The 24,816-nt window shown below is 45.2% G+C and overlaps 1 protein-coding gene across 2 annotated transcripts in view; it reads left to right on the forward strand.

The window, feature by feature from the left end:
* The window catches only part of LOC115474456 (gastrula zinc finger protein XlCGF58.1-like), a 73,331-nt gene that overhangs the window by 42,010 nt on the left and 6,505 nt on the right, over nt 1-24,816 (forward strand). For both annotated transcript variants that reach the window (XM_030209929.1, XM_030209937.1), the window contains exon 5: nt 23,145-23,258. In XM_030209929.1, coding sequence (XP_030065789.1) covers nt 23,145-23,258 — 114 coding nt within the window. The remainder of the gene's footprint in view (nt 1-23,144; nt 23,259-24,816) is intronic.

Consider the following 24,816-nt stretch of genomic DNA (forward strand, 5'->3'; position numbering starts at 1 on the left):
ACCTCCCTGGACAGCATGTCTGGTCTACAGATGAGTGCCTCAGTACCCCTCAGAAGAGAATCACCAACATCCACTACCTTTCGTTTCTTATTGGCCACCGATCGGCTTTGGGATTCTTGATCATCGTCTCTTCTTGTTCTTGAGATGTTTTGAGCTGTTCTCCCTCCAGGGCTATGAACCGATACTTCAGTCCAACTGAAAATGGTGTTGGGGAGTTGATTTTGCAGAATCTGATGACCTTTGTCCAGCCATCCTCTTTCTGTACAAGATCTTCTCTCCCTTTGCTGGAAATCCCCGGGATGACTTTCTGGTTGTCATAGATGCTTCTTAGTTTTGCCACCTCCTCTCTTAGTTCTTGTACTCCTTTCATAAGGGATTCAGTGTGCATACATTGATGACATGAAACCAGAATTTTGCCTTGGACCAAGTGTTCAGTCTGGACAGAAGCAATAGCTGTAATAGGAGCCGCAGCTTTAGGGGCACGGTATTGCTTTGCTATATTTCAAGTGTAGGAGCTTTTTGTGGATGTGGTTCAAGGGAAACGAAAGGGCTGTGAAGTCCCAACTCTGTTTATTTTTGTTCTCTAACCCTGTACTGAGGGATACAGGAAACAGATTTATTGTGAGATATCTAGGAGCTTGTTCAGATTACTCTGTAGGTGTAGTTCAATATACCTCCTTGCCTATTATTGGGAACAGTTTTAAGGGAAAAAGAAGTTAGATGAATGATGTGAACTTCATAGCTGTGCCAGTGGCAGAGTTTTGCTGTTTGGGCTCATTGGCCAGATATTATATGACAGCATAGTGGGCACTGTTGGTGAGGAACATGGCTGTAGAAATTCCTGTTGCAAGTGCCCTAATCCTCCAGGAGATTTTTGGACCAGATCCTGGTGCAGGAAACAATTTTCCTAGAATATGTACTTGGGCATTATGCCTGTGCCACCCCTTCCTACTATGTATACGTGTTCATGGGTCTATGGAGTGATCCCAAGGTAGCTTCTGCTGACATTCACCTTCCCTGCTTTAAGGATATAACAGTAGCACAGCTACAAGTGGGCCTTGGTGGGCATAGGCCCACCCATTCTTGCCTCAGGCCCACCCAGTTTAGTGCTCCCCCCCAAAAAACACCACATTGATGGTGCTTCACTCCTCTTTCTCTCTTCTCTGCTGGTGGCAAGGCAACTGTTCGTCTTTCTCGGAAATCCCCGCCCCCAGTCTGCCTTTGAGCCATAGCCGGCAGCAATTCCTGTGGGCAGCCTGCACCGACCCTGCAGTCTTCCCTCTACTGCATCCTACCCTCGATGACATTACTTCCTGTTTCTTCACTGGTAGTAGACCATGGAGCGGGGGAGGTTGAGAAAGAGATGGGCAGATACCAGGCCAGGGTGGACAGGAACAGATGCCGGGTGGATGGCGGAGGGAGAGAAAGATGACGATATGTGGGGCAGAAGTGGAGGGAAAGATTTTAAAAGATGTATGTGGGGGTGGGAAGGGCCCACCCAGGTTACCTCGGGGCCCATCTGAAATGGCAGGTCTGGCTACACTCCTGGGATATAAGACAACATTTCAAGCCCTTACTTTGGGGACAGTTACCAAACCTCACTATTTTGACAATTCATACTTGGGATGTTCTCACTTACACAGCAGCTCTTATAAAACCCTCCTTTACAGCATCTGTCTTCTCTTGATGTCCCTCACAGTTTGCCATAAGCTGCATTTTCATCTCTACAATGTTCACCAGGCAGCTGCTCCATTGAAATATATGACTCAAGGCACTCATCTTGGAATGTGCAGGTACTAAAGGTGAATGCATTATTTCTGCATCCTTACATATGTGCACAGTGGTTATTGTGCACTGGTTCTGATCCTGACTCGGGATGTCTGCATTCAATTTATATAGCACACTACCTTTTTTATGTTTCAACATTTTTATTCATGATATATCATGGTAACATTATCAACTGGGCGGCTAAATGGCAGATGACGTTTAATGTGAGCAAGTGCAAAGTGGTGCATGTGGGGAAAAAAAGAACCCAAATTATAGCTGCGTCATGCAAGGTTCCACGTTATGAATTACGGACCAAGAAAGGGATCTGGGTGTCGTCGTCGATAGTACACTGAAACCTTCTGCTCAGTGTGCTGCTGCGGCTAGGAAAGCGAATAGAATGTTGGGTATTATTAAGAAAGGTATGGAAAACAGGTGTGAGGATGTTATAATGCCGTTGTATCGCTCCATGTTATGACCGCAACTTGTGTTCATTTCTGGTCGCCGCATCTCAAGAAAGATATAGTAGAATTGGAAAAGGTGCAGCGAAGGGCAACTAAAATGATAGCGGGGATGGGACGACTTGCCTATGAAGAAAGACTAAGAAGGCTAGGGCTTTTCAGCTTAGAGAAGAGACGGCTGAGGGGAGACATGATAGAGGTATATAAAATAATGAGTGGAGTGGAACAGGTGGATGTGAAGCGTCTGTTCACGCTTTCCAAAAATACTAGGATTAGGAGGCATGCGATGAAACTACAGTGTAGTAAATTTAAAACAAATCGGAGAAAAGATTTCTTCACCCAACGCATAATTAAACTCTGGAATTTGTTGCCGGAGAACGTGGTGAAGGCAGTTAGTTTAGCAGAATTTAAAAAGGGGTTAGACGGTTTCCTAAAGGAGAAGTCCATAAACCACTACTAAATGGACTTGGGAAAAATCCACAATTCCTGGAATAACATGTATAGAATGTTTGTACGTTTGGGAAGCTCGCCAGGTGCCCTTGGCCTGGATTGGCCGCTGTCGTGGACAGGATGCTGGGCTCGATGGACCCTTGGTCTTTTCCCAGTGTGGCATTACTTATGTACTTATGTAACAAGCTCCACGAACAAAACTGGTTCGTAGTACAGTTCAAACAAAGGCAAAGTGGTATTCCTTCATCATAATTTTACATTTTCTCCCCACCCCAACTTACACATGACTATTTGGTTGGGATTACATGGTGAACTCTCAAAACATCTAACAGACGACAACCATACTCTGTCAAATACTCTCCTACCCCCCCCCCCCCCCAATCCTGCCCTTTCCTTACCCCCTTACGTGTGTGCCAGGTTTGCATGTGTGCTACAACATGAAATAGAGACACACCTACCCTGCTAAGAGAGATGGTGAATAACTCGCCCTCTACACTCCGCTCTCCATGATTATTCGAGCTAGAACAGGTGTGTAATTAACAAGAGATCTCCCTCCTTCATCCCTCATCTAACTCCTGCCCTAGCCCTGCAGTAACCTGCACTCTAACATGCCTTGGAAGATCTAAGCAAGCTCTGAGTCCTCATCGAACCTATAACAACATTAATTATTCCCCCCCCCCCCCCCCCCCCGTTCCTCTCCCAGCATGAAGAGTGATAATGAAATACCTCCTATATCGCAACAAATTACACAAATTCCCATCTAATCATAGCTCATTTAGCACCAAACTCCTACCCCTGGAAGACAGGGATGACAAGCATGAGTCCCAGAGCTTCAAGAAGCACACCTTTTGTCTAAATGAGCCCCTCGCCGCTTGAGCTTCCCAGACCATCAATTGATGAAGTTGATTGTGCCAATTCCAATATGCTTGCGGCCCCTCTGACAGCCAGGATTACAGGATACATTTCCACGCTAGTAAGAAGGCCTTGCGAAGCAGCATTGTGGATGTCGCCGCCTGTCCCATCCCTGGACCAGGGCTATCCAACAACACTAACGTTGGTGTACACACCAGCGGTCGTCGAATGAGACATGAAAGATATCTGAGGATTTGCTTCCAGAAACGTAGAATTTTTCGCAACCCCAAAAGGCATGATAATACGTATTATCTGATAATTTACATTTGGGACACTTCGCAGAAGACAATCCTCCCGCACGAACCATCTGCACCTGAATGAAGTAGGCTCTATGCAAGACCCGAAAGTAACACTCTATAGTTTGCATTACTCGTAAGTCTCGGTATACCTTTGATTAAAGAAAGCACGTCCCAAGATTCCAAGAGCAAACCCATATCTTGTTCCCAGCGATGATGAATCACTTCCAGATACCTTCTTAATGCCATCTCTCCTACTCTTATTCCTTTTATCTGTCACATTCTCAACCTCTCACTTTCCACTGCGACTGTCCCTGCTGCCTTTAAACATGCTGTGGTCACACCTCTCCTTAAGAAGCCTTCACTCGACCCTACTTGTCCCTCTAATTACCGACCCATCTCCCTCCTTCCTTTTCTCTCCAAATTACTTGAGCGTGCTGTTCACCGCCGCTGCCTTGATTTTCTCTCCTCACATGCTATTCTTGACCCATTACAATCTGGTTTTCGCCCTCTCCACTCAACCGAAACTGCGCTTACTAAAGTCTCCAATGACCTATTACTGGCTAAATCCAGAGGTCAATATTCCATCCTCATTCTTCTTGATCTTTCCGCTGCTTTTGACACTGTCGATCACAGCATACTTCTCGATACCCTGTCCTCACTTGGATTCCAGGGCTCTGTCCTTTCCTGGTTCTCTTCCTACCTCTCCCTCCGCACCTTTAGTGTTCACTCTGGTGGATCCTCTTCTACTTCTATCCCTCTGCCTGTTGGTGTACCTCAGGGTTCTGTTCTTGGTCCCCTCCTCTTTTCTATCTACACTTCTTCCCTTGGTTCATTAATCTCATCCCATGGCTTTTCCTACCATCTCTATGCTGATGACTCCCAAATCTACCTTTCTACCCCTGATATCTCACCTTGCATCCAAACCAAAGTTTCAGCGTGCTTGTCTGACATTGCTGCCTGGATGTCTCAACGCCACCTGAAATTAAATATGACCAAAACCGAGCTTCTCATTTTCCCCCCCAAACCCACCTCCCTGCTCCCCCCGTTTTCTATTTCTGTTGATGGCTCTCTCATTCTCCCTGTCTCCTCAGCTCGAAACCTTGGGGTCATCTTTGACTCTTCTCTCTCCTTCTCTGCTCATATCCAGCAGACCGCCAAGACCTGTCGTTTCTTTCTTTACAACATCCGTAAAATCCGCCCCTTTCTTTCCGAGCACTCTACCAAAACCCTCATCCACACCCTTGTCACCTCTCGTTTAGACTACTGCAATCTGGTTCTTGCTGGCCTCCCACTTAGTCACCTCTCCCCTCTCCAGTCGGTTCAAAACTCTGCTGCCCATCTCATCTTCCGCCAGGGTCGCTTTACTCATACTACCCCTCTCCTCAAGACCCTTCATTGGCTCCCTATCCGTTTTCGCATCCTGTTCAAACTTCTTCTACTAACCTATAAATGTATTCACTCTGCTGCTCCCCAGTATCTCTCCACACTCGTCCTTCCCTACACCCCTTCCCGTGCACTCCGCTCCATGGATAAATCCTTCTTATCTGTTCCCTTCTCCACTACTGCCAACTCCAGACTTCGCGCCTTCTGTCTCGCTGCACCCTACGCCTGGAATAAACTTCCTGAGCCCCTACGTCTTGCCCCATCCTTGGCCACCTTTAAACCTAGACTGAAAGCCCACCTCTTTAACATTGCTTTTGACTCGTAACCACTTGTAACCACTCGCCTCCACCTACCCTCCTCTCTTCCTTCCCGTTCACATTAATTGATTGATTTGCTTACTTTATTTATTTTTTGTCTATTAGATTGTAAGCTCTTTGAGCAGGGACTGTCTTTCTTCTATGTTTGTGCAGCGCTGCGTATGCCTTGTAGCGCTATAGAAATGCTAAATAGTAGTAGTAGTAGTAGATACCTAGGCCCCTCCAAAGCCCATAGTGCCTTATGTATTCCTGAAATGGATGTGGCATATTCTGAGATAGCATCAAAGAAGTCATGTACCCGTGCACCCGTTCCCCCCTGCAACGATTCTTTACAAAGTGATTGCACATAGTGTTTGAGTTGACAATATGCATGTTCATCCCTCCATCTTATTCCTTCTTGTCCCTTCAACACTACCAAAGATTTAAGCCTCCCCTCCGAGACTCCTCACCAAGGAGCGCCAAGCCTCCCTCAGGGGCTTCAATAGCATTGAAGACCGCAGCTCAGCAGGTATTAATGAACGTTCCACATGCAACAAAGAAATCAAATTATACGATGCAAAGAACTCACATTCAAACTGCAAGAGAGTGAACCAGCTCTGAGAGTACACCCAGTCCCGGACGCTGCGCAACAGAAAAGCCAGGTTGTACAAATGTAGGTTTGGTAAACCTATCCCCCCCTGTACCCAGTTGCCTAACAAAAACTGATAGTGCATTTTAGGCTTCTTCTTAGCCCAGTAGAACCTGCTACTCAATCGGTTGAAATGGCATATGTCTTTGTTCAGCATGTTCAGCAGACGTATTGGCAGAGTTTGTAGTAAGTACAGCCACCGAGGCAGTACCACCATGCATATTAGGCTGATCCTTCCTGCAAGAGGCAATGATAAGGATTGCCAACTATCTAATTGCAATTCCATTTGATGCAACATCTTATTTACGTTAAGATCATAAAGAGTTGACAAATTAGGCTTAAGGAGAATCCCCAAATACACAAAGAAATTGCGTGCCCATTTTAGCAGAAAGGTCCCTACCCACTGCTGCTCAATTTCAACTGTAGATGCCAAAGCTTCAGATTTTTCAAGATTTAAACGGAAGCCCGCAAAATCTCCATATTCTGTGAAGTTCTCCAACAGAGCTGCGAGAGAGGCCTGTGGTCTTGTTAAAGTTACCAAAAGATCATCTGCAAAGGCAGCCACTTTGAATACCTCTGTTCCTAGAGTTATCCCCTGTGTGTCCAGATTCGAGTAAGTATCTCGTATAAGCGGAACAAAAGAGGCGATAGAGGACACCCCTGGCGTGTACCCCTGCCAATCGCAAAATCTTCAGACAAATAATCATTAACCACCACCCTCGCTCTAGGGTTGGTATATAATGCCCTAATCGCTGCTGTAAACCAGCCACTAAAGCCATACGCTGCAAGGGTAGCAAATAAAAAGTCCCAGGACACCCTGTCAAATGCCTTTTCGGTGTCGAAGCTAATCAGCAGCGCCAGCAACTTTTTCATGGTAACAACCTCTAGAGATGTCAAAATGCTTCTGATATTTTTGCTCACTGAGCGACCCTGCACAAATCCCACATGCGACTCATGTGTAAGTGAAGGCAAGACGCGGCCTAAACGATTTTCCAAAAATTTTAAAACATCTTTACTTCATGATTGATGAGTGAGATAGGTTTATATGATTCTGGTACTGTGGGATCTCAACCTGGTTTAGGCAATACTATGATTTGTGCCAAGTTTAAATAATCAGATAACTTACCAGCCTCTACCCACGTGTTAAACAGGGCGGACAAGGGATCTACAATTGCCTCATTCAATATCTTATGGAATTCAGCCCTTAAACCGTCCGGTCCAGGAGCCTTTCCCAAAACACTAGCAGTAATGGCCCATTGAACCTCATCTGGTTGGATGGGTGAGTTCAGTAGCTCTTGATCAGCGGGAGACAAATGAGGCAAGTCAATCCCATCCAAATATAACTGTCCTGGCAAAGCATCACTGGATGTGGGAGCATACAGGGCCTGGTAAAAATCCCTAAATACCCCACAAATTTCTTTATTAGATTGTACTGACTGACCCACATTATTTTTGATGTTAAGAATTGACCTAGACGTTTGTTTCTTGGCTATCAATTTGGCTAGAAATTTCCCACATTTGTTTCCATGCTGGTACAGTTGGTATCTATAATATGCTTGTGATTTTACTGACCTCTCATGGAGCAATGTGTTTAATGCCGTTTGCAATGACAAGAGCTCTTGTCGTGACTCTGGGCTTGGATTTTTGCCATATTGACGCCGCATGAGTATCAATCGACACTCCAGTCGAAGAATTTCTTTAACTTTTGCTTTTTTTAGATAGCTCGCAAAACTAATAGCTTCTCCGCGCAGTACAGCCTTAGCTGCTTCCCAGTATGTTATGGCATCATGCACACTACTTTGGTTAAAACTTTTATAATCCTTCCAACAACCCAGCAGTTTCTCCCTGTATTGCACATCATTGTACAAATATGCAGGAAACGCCCAAGGTCGGGCCTTTGGTATTACTCCCTGTGGGCACCAATTCAGCCAAACAGCTGCGTGGTCTGAAATAGTATAGGGACCAATCTGTGCATCCACAATCGACGAAAGCAATGACTTGGAGGCTAACGCATAGTATATGCAAGACTGAGTACCATGTGCCCGAGACAAATGGGTGTAATCCCTGTCCAGAGGGTGTAGCACTCGCCACACATCCAAGAGATCAAATTGGCCACGTAGGCTAGGCAATCCCCTGGTGAGCTAGAATTTTGGGCGTGGCGAGGTGCTAGACTTATCAAGCTCTGGGTCCCATGCTCTGTTAAAGTGCCCCCCAATATCAAAGGCAGAGATGGTGCATTCTGAAGCTGTTGCATTAATCATTTATAAAACGAGCTATTCCATTGATTGGGTGCATAAATACTTCTCACAAACATCTGCTGTCTTGCCACCAAAACCTTACAGAATATAAAACGTCCCTCAGGATCTTTTTTTTTTAATTATTATTATTTCCAAACAAAACTTTATATAAAGAGCAAAGTATATTAACACTTTATAGAAAAAATAGTACTCAAGCAAAAGATACTAACCCCTTTCCCCCACCTTATATCAAATCTCATTGGGGCCCTTTTACTAAGCTGCGTAAGTGTCTACACATGCCCAACGCATACCAAAATGGAGTTACCGCCCGGCTACCGAGTGGCTCATGTGGTAATTTCATTTTTGTGCGTGTCCGATACGCGCATCAGAAAAATAATGTTTATTTTTGGACATGAGTATTGGTCGCATGCCAAGTGGCATTTGACGCACATAGGTCATTATTGAGACTTTACCGCTAGGTCGATGGCTGGCAATAAAGTCTCAGATCCAAAAATGCTGGCCTAATAAGAAAAATCCAAGTTTGGTTAGCCACAGTTCTTTCATGGTGATCCCTTGTGGTCTAGGAGCCTGTCCAGCTTATAATCGAAAGTGATCGCCGGCCATCTTCCGACATAAATCGGGAGATGGCCGGCGATTTCTTAAAAGCAGCGAAATCAGTATAATCGAAAGCGGCATTTTTGACAGCATCGCCGCTTTCCCGTCGCTTCACCGGTGAAAGTTCAAGGGGGCGTGTCGGTAGATTAGCGAAGGCTGGACATGGGCGGGCATGGGCGTGGCTACCAGATGGCCGGCTTTCGCCGATAATGGAAAAAAAAAGCGGCGTTGAGCAGTATTTCGCCGGCTTTACTTGGTCCTTATATTTTCACGACCAAGCCTCAAAAAGGTGCCCCGACTGACCAGATGACCACTGGAGGGAATGGGGGATGACCTCCCCATACTCCCCCAGTGGTCACCAATCCCCTTCCAAACTAAAAAAATAAAACTAAACCTTTTTTCCAGCCTGTATGTCAGCCTCAAATGCCGTACCCACCTCCTTGACAGCAGAATGTGTTGTATCCTCCGACAGCCTTTCCCTGGTTGCGATGTGGCTCTGGGGTGAGTGTGACACCTTTTCTGTTAGGTGCCCTGCAGAGAGTCACATTAGCAATGCATTGTGGTGGGTGTAGGGTACTGGGCTCTACTCCCATGGTGCTTTTCCCCCCTGCTAACTGGGTCAGAGTGTGCCCTGTTTTGTTTCCTGTTGTAGTCCATGCGGTAGTGGCCATTTTTGTAAGCCAGTTTTAGTTCCCTTTCCTGTGTTACCCACGTTAGAGAAGGTAGTTCTTACCTTCAATGGTGCTGAAAGAGGGCATTGTACACCATTGTGCCAGCTCTGGCCTACTGCTAATCTTAGTACCAGGGGACTCTTTGCCAGTGGGGCACAACCTCTGATCTGCAGTTAACTGTGAGTAAACGTGGTTATTTCAAGAAAGGACTTTTTCAGAGAGATTAGTCTTCAGGTGTGAACTGGTGTGCCAAAGTTATACAGCAGCAATAAGTCCTAGAGGCTGTATGCAGGTCCCTGGAGCAATTTTAGTGGGTGCAGTACATTTGTGGGTAGTGGGTTTGGGGGGGCTCAGCTCCCAAAGTAAGGAAGCTAAGCACGTGGGAGCTTTTCTGAAGTCCACCGCAGTGACCCCTAGGGTGGCTGGTTGGTGTCCTGGCATGTCAGGGGGGCCAGTGCACTAAAAATGCTGGCTCCTTCCACGGCCAAATGGTTTGAATTTGGCCGGGGTTTGAGATGGCCGACATAACTTTCCATTATTGCTGAAAAACAAACCCGGCCATCTCAAACCCGGCGAACTCCATGGCATTTGGCCGGGCTAAACCGTATTATCGAAAAAAAAGATGGCCGGCCATCTTTTTCGATAATACGGTTCCGGCCAGCTGTAGCGCTGCCGCCAACATAGATCGCCGGCGATATCTTTGGCCGGCGACGTTCGATTATGCCCCTCAATGTCAGCACAGCTGCCAGGTCATTTTCATTAATAGCTGTGAATCTTAAAACATCCCAGTAAAATCCATTTATTTATTTAAAATTATTATTTTTTAATTTATAGAAGTCTTTATTTACTTTTGAGAAATAGTACAAATATAAGTACAGCTCAATGGCAAATACAACACCAATGTAATACCCCCCCCCCCAAGGGCTTTAAACGAGCCTCATAAACCGCAAGAGAGTATAGTATTTTCTCAAACTAGAGAGTTAACATACAAAGTACTCCAAGAATTTATAACAGGATTTCTTCCCCCAATACCCTTCCCCCCATAAAATAGAACAACAATAGCAGGGAAGAAAAAAAAACACCCCTTCCCTTCTCCTCTCCCCTCCAGTCATCCAGTCATCTGCCTTCAACACAAGCAATGTGACACAAAGGGTTCCCAGATAGCTTCCCATTTAGGCAAAGTTTTATGACGAATGGCCCACAGTCTCTCCATTTCACAAATGTACCAGAGTTTATTGAGCCACTTTACCAATGAAGGAACTTGAGGAAGCTTCCAGGTTGCAGCCAAAGTAACCCTCGCGGCTGACATTGCATGCCTAACCAACAGTGACTGAGATGTGGTTAAACCAGGTGGTTTTTTGGGAAAAGAAAAAATTCAGGAGACCACTTGATAGGCTTGGAGAGCCACTTCTGAAGTCTGTACTGAATAGCCTTCCAGAAAGCTCGAACCTTAACACATGACCACCACAGGTGACCCATAGTACCCTTCTGCCCACATTCCCTCCAACACAATGCAGATGTTTGTGGAAACATGTGATGAAGGTGTGCTGGCGTCAAGTACCATCTATATAAAACTTTAACAGCGTTTTCTTTAAAGGGGACTGAAATAGATATTCTTGATAAGGCATGTTCCAGAGAATTCCATTCAACATCATCCAATGTCACACCCAGCTCCCTACGCCAAAATAAATGATGCTCAACAGGAGACTTCACCTGCCTACGCTGTTAAGAATAGAGGCAAGTGATGAGACCCCGCGTTCCTCTAGAGTCTTCACACAAGTCTTCCAGAAAAGAAGTCTCCCATGTCACCTTATCTCTTATAGCTGCTGAAGAAAAAAAGTGCTTCACTTGGGTATCCGCATAAAAGTCCCTGGGCGAAATAGCATATGTTTCAACTAAATTATCAAATGGAATAAGTACACCCTCATCAAAAAATTGACCCCAATTCTCCAACCCCCTAGAATACCAATCTGAAAAAGCCCCCGATGCAAGACCAGGTGGGAAAAGGGGGTTTCTAGTAACCGGGATAAGTCTCGAGAGAATCAATTCCGGCTTGGCAAATAATCTGTCCCAGTAGTAAAAAGTGGTAAGTATCGAAGGGCATACGTCTGTACTGATGGAGCGATATCTCTGAGGGAGCCACATAGACGACCGCAAGGGGGCACGCTCCTGCAGAAACCTGTTCCAAACCAACCCACCGTTTGTGGGGGCCTGCGTGAAACCATTCAATAGTGGCTCAAGCCTGAACTGCTTTGTAATACCACAATACATTCGGTACACTCAAACCACCCTCTTTCTGGTCCCGATAGAGCACCTTTCGGGAAAGCCGTGGCCTCTTATTGGACCAGATAAAGCGAAACAAGCGATTATGGAGTCACAAAATAAAATCACAAGACAGGCGAAGAGGAAGGGCATGAAAAAGATACAGCAAGCGAGGTAGCACATTCATTTTCAACGTAGTAATCCTACCAAATCCTGATAGCTCAATAGAGCCCCAGGCCTCCAAGTCCTTGTACAGTTCCCGCAAAAGAGGGGGATAATTCGACGAAAAAAGTTCAGAAAACTTCTTAGTTAAAAAAAATCCCCAGATACGTAATGCCCCGGGTGACCCAACAAAATGAAAAAAGCCTTTTCTAAGGACGTTAAAATCGGACCGGAAGACCAATGGCCATAGCCTCAGATTTGGTCATGTTAAGCTTAAATCCTGAGACTGAACAGTACTCATCTAAAAGCTTATTTAAGTTAGGCATAGAAAGTAGCAGTTTAGTTAAGGAAAGTAAAATATCGTCAGCAAACATCGCCAGCTTGTATTCCTGGCCTCCTACCTCAACACCTGAGATGCTAACATTAGAGCGAATAGCAATAGCCAGAGGTTCCATAACTAAAGCAAAGAGCATGGGTGAGAGAGGGCAACCTTGGCAAGTACCCCTGGACAAAGGGAACATAGGTGAATTGCCCCCATTTATTCGGACACAGGCTCTAGGGGAATTATAAAGAGCCTGAGTCCATCCCCTAAATTCCTCTCCAAATTCCAATCGCTCCAAAACCTTAATCATAAAAGGCCAGTGAACACGGTCAAACGCTTTTTCAGCATCTAACCCCAAGAGACACAGCGGGACATTAGATTTTTTAGCTATGTGTAATACGTTAATCATACGACGAACATTGTCCTTGGCCTGCCTCTGAGGAACAAACCCTACCTGATCAGGATGGATTAGATTCGGAAGTACCTTCGCTAACCGATTCGCAAGAACCTTAGCTAGAATTTTGACATCGGAATTAAGAATGGATATAGGATGGTATACAGCGCACTCAGTCTTATCCTTCTCAGGCTTCGGGATCACTGCTATCCATGCCTCCAACATGGAACGAGGTAAAGCCTCCCCACCCCTTATACCATTAAGAATCTCCACCAAAAGAGGAGTGAGCTCCCCTCTAAAAGTCCTATAAATTGTTTGGTAAGCCATCTAAACCAGGGGCCTTCCCGGTAGGCAGCTCCTTTATAACTTTAGCAACTTTCTCCACCGTAATAATACCATCTAAGAAATGAATAATAATTAGGTCTGCCACCTCTGTTGCGCAGCAGAAGCCATAGGCTTTCTACTATCCTGTAAAGGATACGCGGAATATATTTGGCCTGGGCTTCCAGGATGGTGTTTTTGAACAGCATCCAAGCCTGATGTAAATTTTTGACCCTCACAGTCGCTCCTCTGTTTTTTTTTCACCGTTCTTCTCATTTTATCATATTTGATTTCTTATGTATACTTACTTCAAAGCTAATAATAAATCTGATCATATTATGATCACTGTTATCAAGAGGCCTCAGCACCATTACCTCCCGCACCAGATCATGTGCTCCACTAAGAACTAGGTCTAGAATTTTTCCTTCTCTCGTCGGCTCCTGTACCAGCTGCTCCATAAACATCCTTGATTTCATCAAGGAATTTTTTTTTTTACATTTGTACCCCACATTATCCCACTCATGGCAGGCTCAATGCGGCTTACATGGGGCAATGGAGGGTTAAGTGACTTGCCCAGAGTCACAAGGAGCTGCCTGTGCCGGGAATCGAACTCAGTTCCCCAGGACCAAAGTCCACCACCCTAACCACTAGGCCACTCCTCCACTCTTTACCTCCCTAGCATGCCCCAATGTTACATTTACCCAGTCAATAGCGGGGTAATTGAAATCACCCATTATTATTGCGTTGCCCAGTTTGTTTGCACCCCTAATTTCCTTTAAAATTTCTGCATCTGTCTGTTCATCCTGGCCAGGCAGACAGTAGTACACTCCTATCACTATCCTTTTCCCCTTTACACATGGAATTTCAAACCATAGTGATTCCAAGAAGTGTTTTGTTTCCTGCAGAATTTTCAATCTATTTGATTCAAGGCTATCGTTAATATACAATGCTACACCTCCAAATACTTAATTACCCCAACCTTGAATCTGCTCATGACAGTTTTACACAGAGCAGCAGCAGGCTCCTTAATTAGAAAGAAACCCAGTATTCAGTAAATATAATAGTATAGACTGGGCACTGACAAGCTCCATAATCAGAAGGACTCACTGGGATATAAGAAGATAGTTTATTACAATCTCATCAATAGCAGAACAGGCAAATCAGGCATTCACATAGTGGAACAGCTCTTCACGACATGTCCTCTCTCCCCAGCCTTCTGGAGTCTTCTGATCTAATACCCTTCAGACTCCCCTTTTTATACTATTTTGACCCTATTCATTTCAATGGACCCTAGCTTTCTCACCAGAGCTCTTGGCTCTTATCAGTTGATAAGAATGACTTCACATATTCCCAAGCTCTAAGTATAAACAAAACATGTTCAGAGCAACATCTGTGAAGGAATGACTTCACAGGTCATTTTGCCCTCCTCAGTTCCCCCTCCCTCTACTTGCATCTGACCCTCTACTATCTTTCATTTTAATCAAAACATCTTAGCTCATGACTTCTCGCAGGTGCCAGTCTTCTTATTGTTTATAGAGTAGATTTCCCCCACCCTTGCCAGCTCTCAATTACCTCATTTCAGCACTTGCCACAGTGATATGTAACTGTGTCAAAGGTGATCTTTGATTTTTACAGGCCTAGCTCTTTGCCTGAGCCATTGGCCTGTATTTCACTGAGAGCAAGTGACAGTATATTTCTACAGAAACTACTTTGTTCTGCCGATAGAGAGGGGAGTTTCTGAGTTGCCAAGAAGGCCTTGATAGCATCTGGTCGAATCTTTGAACCCGCAGAATATAATGACTGGTAGAAGGACTGAAAGCGCTGTCGAATCAAGGAAGACTTAGTCGCCGATTTCCCATCTCCAGTCCTCAAAATAGAGCATTCAAATCGTTGCTGTCTCAATTTAAGGGCCAAAGAACGACCAGGTTTATTATGATTGAAATAATGAAGCTGTTTTTGTTGCCTCTGAATAAAGAGTAACTGATCTGAATAAATATCTAATCTTAACCGAAGCAAGTGGATCTGCCTCAAGACATTGATCGAAGGAGAGGACTTATGAATGGCCTCCAACTGAGACAATTGGGAAATTCAGTCCAACACTGCCTGCCTCCTCACTCTAGCCCACGTGCTCGCAACCTTTAAGAAGAACCCGTGCGTCACAGCCTTTAAAGCGTCCAAGACAATCCCCAAAGAAGGGCCCGAATTCAAATTAAAATCTAAATATTCCCTCAAAACTGTTCGGTACTTTGCTACAGTCTCATCTTCCTTCAACAGGGACATGTTCAAAGTCCACCTACTATCCCTTTCCTCCGCACAGAGAGAAAGCAACTGGACCCAAGCCGGAGAATGGTCCGAAATAGTCGTAGAGCCAATATCAACCCCCCTGGATCAACTGAACATCAAACAACAAATAATCTATTCGAGAATAAGAATCATGTGGGTGAGAATAGAAAGAGTAATCCCGTACCCTAGGGTGATGTAAACGCCACCCATCAGAAATGGCCAAGGCCTGGGCCAACTTCACTAATGCCTTGGAGTTTGTAACATCAGTCCCTGACACTACCCTGGACTTGTTCAAAGATGGGTCAAAAGAAGAGTTGAAGTCGCCTCCCATTAACAATTTACCATAGGGATCCGATTGAACCACTTTTCCAAGCCGATCAAAAAATTCCCCCTGCGCTTTATTGGGCGCATAAACTGCAACCAGTGTGAATGCTAAATCATTCAATAAAACATGTAGAAGCAAAAACCTACCCGCAGGGTCTCGCCTAATCTTCAGCACTTGTACTCGCCAAGAATTATGAAACAAAATTGCAACCCCCCGTTTCCTCGGTGCTTCAGCCGCAGAGGCACAGTAGACATATGGATAATGATGATGAAATAAATACTTTTCATGAGCCTTCTTTAAATGCATCTCCTGTAAAAATATAACATGAGGTTTATGGTACTGCAGTTCTTTGAACAACTTTTGACGCTTTTGAGGAGAGTTTAGGCCTTTAACATTGTATGTCAACAACTTTAAATCTACACTCATTTAAACATCATACTTCAGGCCAATAAACTGTGTGCTTCCTGGACCCAAGCAAGCCACACGAGATGAAGGGCAAGAGGAGACAAGAAGAGGAGAACCCCCCCCCCCCCCACACACACACACCCATCCCTCCCCCCCTCTATCCTCCCTCTTCCCCCCTGAATACCACCAGGCGCCAGGACCCCCCCCAGCATAGAAGACCTCCCCATTCCCACCTGGGCTCATTAGAAGAACACCCACCCAACAGCCCCTGAACTACCCCCCAGTCCCCCCCCCCCCACCTTCTACATATAAACCCCTACCTCCAGCATTCAACCTATTTAATCCCCAGACCTCACTTAGCCCATATACAAGCAACCAGCTCATATTGATCCTCTAACTAGCATATGACATAAGCATAATACTAAACTTGAGTTCATGATGAACAAACAGAGTACTTTGTGAACCAGGGCCAATGCCCAGACCCATGTACAGCTCAGGTGTCCACTATAGCTTTCTTCGCTTTGCTCTCCACACGCTTCCATTGCTGAAGCTTGACTCTCGCTGTGGCAGATTTATCAGCTGGTGGGGCTTCCGCCGTAGTCAGTCCTGCACCAAGTAGAATCTTCCACACCTCTGCTAAGGAGCGGATCCTATACCATTTGCCCCCAGATGTGAAGCACAAAGCAAACGGAAACACCCAGCGATAGGAGATCTTATTCTGCAGCAAAACATCCAAAGCTGGTTTCATTAACTGTCTCCTAGTTAATGTATACTGGGACAAGTCCTGGAACACTGTAATCTGTGCCCCATTATAGTCCACAGATTTCACCTGGCGAGCCTGCTGCAAAACTTTCTCTTTAGTCGAGAAGGAGGCAAAGCATGCTATGATATCTCTTGGTTTATTATCTATGCCCTTACCAAGAGCCCGATGAGCACACTCAATAACCACCTCCTCCGAGCCCAACAAGGCCCCGCAGATCACCTTCACAATGGTGGGAACATCTTCTTTATCGCCCGCTTCAGGGACATCCCGCAGACGCCAATTACTCCGCCGACCACGATTTTCAAGGTCGTCCATTTTGTACTGTAATTCGTCATAGTCTGCAGATAGCTTAGCCAACCGGGACTTGGCCCCTTGAAGGAGATCGTCATGCCCATCAATTCTAACCTCCAGCTCCTCGACACGTCCCCCCAGCTCCTTAAGGTCCATGCTCAGCCCCTCAATGCGCTCCAGTATCTCATTCCGAGATAGCTTAATCTCATCACGAATGTCTTTAAGGCACTTAGTCAGCGCTTTGGGGAGCCCCCGCTCAGACGTAGCAGCACTCTCCTCCCCTGCCGAACGCGCTGAGTCAGAATCGGATCGCGAAGCCCGCGCTGGAGAAACGTGGTGGCGCGGGGCCTTGCCGGATGACTTGACAGTGCCACAAACTCTCCTTTCTTACTGCGACATTCTCACTCGCCAGACGGCCCCTTCTGTGTAGCAATACAGTAGCAATGACGGTAAAGGAAAAAAGCCTCAATTGGAAAGCAGATGCAAGCTGAAATCACTGATTAATGGTGGGGAAGCGACAGAGCTTCTAGCTCAAGCAGCCATCAGGGTACGTGACGTCACTTCCTCCTCCTCAGGATCTTTTTTAACTAGCCGTTGAGCCCGTAAAAACGGGCTAGTATAGGAAGGGGGGGGGGTTGAAAGGCTCCCCCCGCCGCCAAGTTCGCCGCTGCCGCTCCCCCTCCGAGTTCGCCCCCCCCCCCCAGAGCCGTCGCCACCCACCTTCCACCCGGTCGGGCCCTCGCTTCGCTATTGCAACAGCGGGAGCACGCAGCACACAGCTCTCGTGGCCTTCCTTCTTCTCTGCCTGTGTCCCGCCCTCGTGTGACGTAACGTCGTCGAGGGCGGGACACAGGCAGAGAAGGAGAAGGAAGGCCGACGGCAGCTCAGCAGAGCTGTGTGCCCTCGCTGTTTCAATAGCGGAGCGAGGGCTCGACTGGGTGGAAGGTGGGTGGCGGCAGCGACTCCGGGTGGGGGAGCGTTAGCGATGGCGGTGTCCCTCGCAAATGCGCAGTAGAGACCCTCTCTGTTCCGCCCCCGTCATCACGTATTGACGCGGGGGCGGGGCAGAGAGGATCTCTGCTGTGCATTTGCGAGTGAGTACGACACTCGCCATTTATATATATTGATATTTTGTATTTGATTGGCTAAACCTTCCCTAAACAGGATAACTGCGCCCCCTTTCTTTCCCACTGCTGGGGATCCTATACAGTCACCAACCTACCACTGGGCCAATTTATCTTGTTCTCATTCAAGTAGATGTGTCTCTTGCAAAAAGGCTATATCTGCCTTAATCCACTGAAGGTGTTGCAGGATTTTTGAACGCTTTATGGGGGAGGAAATACCTCCCACATTCCAAGTAACCACCTTCACCATAACCAAAGATGTAAGAGCAAAATCATCAACACCCAAATAAAAAAGGTAAAGGGAGACCGCCCCAGCCTATGGTCCCCCTCGATTTCCTTCACATCAGCCTTATTACTTTGGACAGGATTGACCTGAGCATCTACCTTTAGGAAGCAAGTATGACAGCACTCTCCAATTTGTATTTTCCCCTTCATGCTGTCCCTACCCTCCCTTCTTCCCCTGAAACCCTCTCTCCCCCAGCTCCCAACTCCCCCAATGTAAAATTCCCCATGGAACTAGTCACTATTCGACGCCTCCTTCCCCACCAAACCCTCCAATCCACAATGGTGCCAACCCACAATCATTCATCCTACACCACATACTAAAAACAAACAAACCATGCACTCCCCACCCCTAGCTCCATGCGTAGATTATTTATTTATTTGTTGCATTTGTATCCCACATTTTCCCCCATTATACATAGACTTACTTCAAAATATTCTATTGATACCTTGTCAGCATCCCAACATCTATTTACCCTTTAACCCCCAACACCCCTTCACACTCATACAAAACAAAAAAACCCTTATCTTGCGTATGCCATGCACTCCCCTCGGGTTCCATTTATCTGAGTTACCTGCGCTACAGTGACACAGCATGCAACGCACGTACGTAAAGGCATAGCAAAGGCATAGCAACACATTCCCAATACCAGCATGCAGCATCCCAGCAACGACCGGCCCTATTGGCCCAATCTCCCCCTTATGCTACAGGGAGAGTGAAAAAAAAAAATGAACCCTGAACCCATTCGCACCCACAACTCAGTCTCCAAACTCCAAAACATTATATAACTGATGTATACAGTCTGATATAATTACTATCAAGTGGCTCCACGCTAGATCTCTGGAACTCGATGAAGCAGTTGCACCACAAAGAGCACTCTTTGAAAAGGTCTCCAGAAGCCAACTATGACTTTGTTCTCTTGAGCTGCGTGTAGCATTGCCCAGTAAGACATGATCTCTTTAGGCAGAAAGCCTCAGCCAGCGAAGAATCTCAGCATGCTAGCAGGGCCAAGGTCTATAGTATATTGTGTATTATCCACATGCCCCAACAGTCAAAGTCAGCTTTCTGGGCCCAGAGTTTCCTGTTCCAAGGTAGGTAAAAAAGGGTTGTTTGTCCTTGGTGAATCACGCGTAGTTTAGCTGGATATAACAAGGCAAACTTAACCTTCCTGTTGTAGAGCTGGGAACATGTGGGTGAAAATGCCCGGTGTTGTGCCGCAACTGCGGCTGAGTAATCCTGGAAGCACAGAACTTTTTGATCTTCATGTTTCAAACCTCCACCGCCTCGCAGCGCTTGTAGTATAGCCGTTTTGTGAGCAAAGTTGAGAAGTCGGCAAATCACCACTCTAGGTCTGTTCAATCCCTTTTGACGAAAGCCAATCCTGTGGGCTCTCTCCACCATCAACGAGCCCCTGTGGGCTGGCAACGAGAGCTGCTGTGACAACCACCACTCCAGGAACCCCCGGAGATCCCTCTCCTCCACCGACTCCGGCAGGCTTACGAAGCTCAGGTTGTTCCTACGTGGTCTGTTACCTAGATTCTCCAGTTTCTCTTCATAAGCTGCACTTGTTTTATGCATTCTCACTTGCAGGTCCTCTGCTTTTGTCATTCTGTTCTCCAATTCTCCAGTACGATGGCGATACGCCGCCAAATCAGCTGCAATACGCTCTAAGTTCCCCTGAAACTGTTCTAATTTCGTATCTATCGGGCTTAATCGATTATCCAGTATGCTTTCCAGCTGCCCAATCACTTCAGTGGTTACCTCCGCCACCCACGCGGAGCCGACAGTTGAGCTCGATGGACTGGCCGGTGCCGCCATTTTGTCTGCACTCAGCTTTTGGTTGTCTCTCCTTGCGGAGACTTTTTGTTGCCATACTGTACTCCTCACTGGTTCCAGAGAATAAAATCTGCCTTCTGATCGTCCAAGTCCCTCTCTAAAGTTGAAATTCCATAGAATATAATTCACAAATGACGGGTTTTATGGGGAGGTGGCAGGAGCAGAGATTTTTAGCTGCTGCTCCTGGTCATAGCGTCAAGTGACTTCTGCACATTACCTTTTTAATACGCCCTCCATCCTCATTCTCTTAGGTCACACAGGTACTTCATGTAAACTAGGCCAGGTGTAGGGAAGACAGGAACTGTGTATATAGTGAAGACAGGAACTGTGTAGGTTGCCAGCTGCAGGAGATTTCCACACACTCTGTCACTACCTCGTCTATGTCTAAGTCTACGGGACGTAACCTTTGCATGTACACGGCATGCATTTTGTGCCAGTATGTCCCCTACACATTTCTCTCTCTTAAAGCGTTCCCACATTGTTCTCTGTACATGATCATGCTTTGTTTCGTCTCTATACAGCACCACTTCATCACTGGGACATGCAGTGTGGATCCATGTTGACATTATCAGAGTGTCTGTGGGAACGCACAGAGCATACAATCATTGTTCAGACTCTAGTGCTTAGTGTTGCATGGGGGGTCGGTAGTGATTGTCTATTAGTAACCCCACCATCTCCATGTGTGAATCCTGCTGGAAAGGTTGGGAGGATCAGGCATGGCACGTCCACGGTACAGATGGGGAGGGGGTGTCATTTGGCTGGAGTGCAAGGCCTGGACAATGTGGGAATTTGGTGGAGGGAGAGTTGTTTGACCTGGGGAAGGGAGTGAGAGAGAGAGATGGTGTCTCCAGGGGGAGGGAAAGATGGAAATGATGCATCTGTGGGAGGGAGACAATGTTAGGGAGAGATGGTGAGTGTGTGTGTGTGTGTTGGGAAGGAGAAGGAAAAGGCTTGAGAGCAGGAAAATGTTTGGATTGGGAGGGAAGGAGGGATTGATGTGGGAGCTTGGATGGGGGGGCATGATCCTCCTTGCCTAGGGGCCCAGGGCCCTGCCACTCTACCACTAATCACAGCACAGGGTCAGGAAACCCGCCATGAGCTGCATGCCAGCCAGTCAGGTTGCAGAATAACCACTATGAATATTCCTATGACGTTTGCACATCTTTCCTGTACTGCATTTCAGTCTCTTTGAATATTATTCTTGGTAGATATCCTGACAACTTGCTCTGCTGGGGTTCCTCCAGCACCAGGTTGGGAAAACACTGCTGTAAACCATGGAGTATGTGAATGTATGATACATATACAGATGTGATACCAGAGGGCTTGGAGTAAATCCTCAGAACATGGCCATACTGTCCCCATAAGTCTAAGAGATAAAGTATAGCAACATGCAGTGGGCCACAAAATGTTCTAGCCAGATTCCAGGATATTTAGATCATTAAGGAGTTGATGTGTCACACTCATAGATCATTGGCACATCACAGTGCAGGAAAAGATTGTCTAACAATACTCAATGGGACATATCTAGTAATTCTCGAAAAATTGTCATTGCAGCAGAAACGTGAGCAAGATGAGGTTCCAATCAAATCATTTGCCAAGCTTCTTGGGGTAGGGGCTGGGCCCACACTCACACCCACTGCAAAACAGCTGTCCCCAATCTTTTCAGCTTCATGTGATTCTCATTATATCATTAGCATTAGTCACATAGCTCTGTACATAAGGGATTTAGAAAAACAGGTACACCAAGAGTAGAGTAGAGAGAGGCTGTGTTTACACCCCCTCAAGGCCTGGAATATGCATAAGCCAGACAGGAGGAGAGAGACCGGTTCAGATACCCCCCTTTAAATTCAGTACTTCTATTCTGCCTAAACCTTAAACACAGATTACAACATTGTACAGTAATACAAACTCAGTCATCATAATATTACAAATAAAATAATAAATTCAATTGGCAACTAATTCCAAACCTCATAAAATTTGACCTTATACTTCATAAATAGTTCATATGGTCTGACCATACAGCCATATTTTCAAGGTATTTCTAAAGATCTTATAAAAAGGTTGACGTTGTAATTTAGTCAGTGACAATTTCAGTCTAACTGGACCCTGTCATGGAATCATCCTCTTCCTTGTATCGCATAAAAACATGTCATTAATGATGGAAGTTGAAACTGAATGTCATCTAAAGAAAGCAAATCTCTTCAAGAACTATATAAAGTCACAAAATGGTTCATATTGGCCGGAGCATACAATAGAGAGCATCAAAGTACAAAGAATGAAAGAAACAGCACAAAGGACTTTCAAGATAAGACCAAAGAAATGTGCTTTATTCGAGGATCTGACACAGGCCATGTTTCAGTGGCAGCGTGCTGGTGTCAGGGGTCAATCTCGAAATAGCACATAAAATATATATGAAGGCAACATTAATTCAAATAAAGAAGCCAGTGTATGCTGTACAAAAATAGATCTTTGAACCCCCAATAAATATTTTGCACAACACTGAGCTAGAGGAAATGAAAACATGAACGACTCCAGCACGAGTAATTGAATGTTTTGCAGTTAAAGGACATTGCATTTTCAGATCACAGGAGATGGGTCATCAGCATCAAAGACGTGGAATCTTAAAATCTGTTTTTTAATATAAGATTTTCAGGGCTTACTGAACGCTCCTAGACATGTTTATTTTCTCATCACAGGCTTTCCAGTTGTAACTTCTGTGTTTTCACTGAGTGTTAAACAAGAGGAAGATCTTCCCTTCACGGATCATCCTGAATCCGAGACATCTGAACAGATTCACCCATCTATAACAGGTAAGTATAAAATGTACTTTTTATTTATTATTCATATTTATAAAAGTGTCTTATGAGCTCAAAATGAAAGATAGAACAAATACAGCATACTGAATATTTCTTTACAACACATGAAGACTGTTTGCAATTAGGTCAGATGCACTTAGGGCTAGATTCTATATATAGCGTCTAGAAAATCACTTCCGAAAAAGCACTTTTCTGTAAGCCATACTTAAAAGTTGGGCGCGGTTTATAGAATTGCATTTATGCGCAGTAGTCACTTGTAAATATACGTGCTGCCATTTGCACCAACAAAAACGTGCAAATGCACACGCCTAAATTTATGTGCATAGCTGCAATTTCACATGTAACTAAAAACCACACCCCGAAATGCCCATGATCCTCCTATTTCTGCGTCCCCCTTTTTTGGTTTGCATGTAAAATTAATTTACACACATAAATGCCAATTAAATCTAATTAGTGCCAATTATTAAAAAGACAATTCTCACTAATTGGCTTGTTATTCCACTAAATCGCATGCTCGTACAAATTTGCTCATGCAAATTTTGGGGATGTTTATATAATTAGGAGGGGTTAATGTCTCCTCTTGAGGATTAAGTGAGTACACTTGCAGTAACTGGACAAGGGACAGTGTGCGGTAAGTTCTCTGTATTGACTGCACTTTGCATTCATTCTCTCCCCACAATCTGCCCCTTAACACAACATGTATTTAATGTGTGAATTAGCTCCCTGTGGAAACAGTGCACACTAATTTGCATGTTAACTGCTTAACACACTTTAATAAAGGGGCCCTAAAGTCTGCAGTGATGGGAAGCCACTGTAAGGAATATAAGGCCACTGTACAATAAAATCAGCATAATTTTATTTATTTGTTACATTTGTATCCCACATTTTCCCACCTATTTGTAGGCTCAATGTGGCTTACATAGTACGGAGAGGCGTTTGCAGACTCCGGTGTGAACAAATACAATTTGATGTTGTTGTAAAAATAATATATTTCTATTCTCCACCAATTACCTATAAGGTAATATGATAGGCATAAGAATATGTAAGAAAAAGGGGGAATTAAATATTATATTTGTTGAATTACATTAACCTGCACTGCAAGGTTTAAAGACATGCTCAGAACATAAAGACCATATATTTAACTTTAAAAGGTTTATTTACAATACAGGTAATGTAATAATGTTACAAGAGAGAGGCAGTTTTTAAGAATCTTTCACAAGTGGAAATGTGCTTTTCAAGATATCAAGTCTGGATTGTAAATTATGCTGGATATGGTAACTCACTTTGATAGAGTCTGCTGGTAGCTGGTTGGAGTGATGAAGCAGGTCCTTGCTGAAATAGAAGTCTTTCTTGCAGAGTTGTTGGAGCCTGGAGCTTGGAGAAAGTCTTGTCAGAGTGTGTTTGAAATCCGGGAGGAGGCAGATCCCCAAGAAGAGAGAGAGAGACTGGTCAGGAATCGATGAGCCAAGTGTCCAGAGGGCAGAAGCCAGCATCTAGATAATTCAAGCCCCTTTTGTAGTAACTGGTCATCTTTGAGGCTTTGTCTGACCAT

This window comes from Microcaecilia unicolor, chromosome 1, assembly GCF_901765095.1.
Source record: "Microcaecilia unicolor chromosome 1, aMicUni1.1, whole genome shotgun sequence".
NCBI lineage: Eukaryota > Metazoa > Chordata > Amphibia > Gymnophiona > Siphonopidae > Microcaecilia > Microcaecilia unicolor.